The sequence below is a fragment of the Ostrinia furnacalis genome, unplaced genomic scaffold, assembly GCF_004193835.3.
Source record: "Ostrinia furnacalis isolate ACB-3 unplaced genomic scaffold, ASM419383v2 OfSCF3473, whole genome shotgun sequence".
In the NCBI taxonomy this organism is placed as follows: domain Eukaryota; kingdom Metazoa; phylum Arthropoda; class Insecta; order Lepidoptera; family Crambidae; genus Ostrinia; species Ostrinia furnacalis.
In genome coordinates, this window is record NW_021133712.1 from 1 (window position 1) to 2,069 (window position 2,069).

Here is a 2,069-nt window from a genome sequence, read left to right on the forward strand (position 1 = left end):
GGTCAAACCAGCGTCAAAAAACTAAAATTTGCAATGTGAGATGAAAAAGGATTGCTAAAATCTCAGGCTAAAATTTAAAAAAATCAACATGGAAGAGGAATTTGAAAAGCTGAAAAAACAGGGCAAAAACGATGTCGAACATCTGGTTCAATGGATGAAAGATTGTAAGTTTGTTATCGTATGCGTGGGCGGTACTGAGGAGTGGTCAAGCTGCCTCCTGTATTTTTAGGTCTGTCCACCTTGTGGGTGGACCGCGTCCCTCGCTGTGTCTGAAAGCAAAAGTATTAAAATACTTACCTCTTCATACTACAAGGATCTTTGGGTTTTCAGCGAAGATCATAGACAACACGAAGGAAGCGGAGGAGAAGGCGCGGCACCTGTTCGACGACGCCGCCAACAAGCAAAGCGTGGAGCTGTCCAAGTTCAAGCAGGCTTTGGAGAAGCTGGCTGTACAGCAGGTATAGGTCGTTTCATCCACGTAGACGCGCCCCACCATTCTTCCGCTAATGTTTGAGTGTTATCGGTACACGCTAAATTATTATCCACGAGTGCACACGCACACTACAATAATGACGCTCGGATTGCTAACTCCCCGCACTCCGCAGGTCTCCCTCAAGGATTTCCACAACTACTTAAGTATGAGTCCTGCGCGGCCCGCGTCCAGGCGCTTTCCATACTAGAAAAGGCCTACACACATTGCGTTTTCCAGTCGCTAAGTCGCAACCGAATTTTCTTACCTTAGGGCCCTCGCCCACATCGACTTTTTATTTGCAACGCACTACAGATAAACGCGCTACTAACGCTCTACAGCAGCGCGACTACATCGCTACAAAAAGTCGCTGTACTGTACTGTTGCAACTTTGTTAAAGCTTTACGAATTCAAACTTATTCCGTTAGTCGAAGAATCTCTTTTCTATTACAGGCGTAGTACGTAGGTAACTCATAGCTCAATTGGTTTTCAGAGAAAGAGCGTAGAAGATCTGGCTAAGACACTGGCGGAGCAGGGACCCCAGATGCTCAACAAGCTGAAGGCGGGCGCGGACGCTTTCATGGAGGCTTTGAAGAAATAAACTTTAGATTGATTGAAATTTTGACTTTGTTTTATTTTATGAAAACTCGAGAATATTATAAGTCTAGTTTTATAAACTATCTATCGTGGAATAAGTCCTATCATCTAATAATCGTCACCGCGTGTCGCGTTAAATAAAGGCTGTCGGCCATAAAGTAGGTGTCCCAGGTGCGTGGAATCATTGAATCGCCCCGCCGCGCGCCGTTGCTGGCCATGAAACTTTTAAAACTTCACTATAGGGCTTGAAAATAAAAATATCTCCAAGAATACTTTGTAGCGCCTGAACATATTGCCATAGCAATGTTGAGTAAAAAATATTTTTGCTCGTTTCATTTTGTCAGGCGTTTGTTGTTTCGCTTGTTGCACAGTTTGTGATTCTGATGAAATGTGGTTGAAACCTCGATTAAAAAGTTATTAAAAAAAAACAAAATCACTTTGGCCTTTTGTCATGTCTATTGACATTTTTATGTAAATAAAACAAAATAAACAAGTTTTTGGTAAAATTAAAACACAATGGATGAGGCATTCGAAAAACTAAAGAAAGAAGGAAAAACGGACGTTGAGAGTCTCATAAAATGGTTGAAGGACTGTAAGCACTTTTGAAATAACCCCATCATCATCATATCTCATCAGCATACGTCTCCAATTTACTAGAAACAAATGGTGGTCCACACTCTCCTCGCTGCCAGCAAATGGAAATCTACACTCTTCACGCTGGCATACGAGTTAGGGAGGCAAATAATTTCTAACTCTAAATAACTTAGTTATGTTTTAGTTATCTATACAGTGTGTCCGGGCTTGTAGTGATCAAACTTTAAGGGCGTAATCCATGGACAATTTTATCGATGAAAATACTTCAAATTTGGGGCCTGACCCATTTTTCGAAAAATTACATGGATTTAAGTTTTTAATTTTTAGTTTTCACCTCTTCCTTCAAAAACAAGTGATAGCGAGGGTAGCTTAACACTAATAAGCAAACATTTTATACCATGCGATAGCC

General features: G+C 41.2%; 1 protein-coding gene across 1 annotated transcript; it reads left to right on the forward strand.

Moving 5' to 3' along the window:
- The first annotated feature begins 14 nt into the window (after positions 1-14).
- LOC114357827 (uncharacterized) lies at positions 15-1,070 on the forward strand. Its single transcript, XM_028311611.1, has 3 exons — positions 15-164; positions 331-458; positions 963-1,070. Exons 1-3 carry the CDS (start codon positions 89-91, stop codon positions 1,068-1,070), a joined length of 312 nt encoding a protein of 103 aa, XP_028167412.1. The 5' UTR covers positions 15-88.
- Positions 1,071-2,069: the final 999 nt, after the last annotated feature.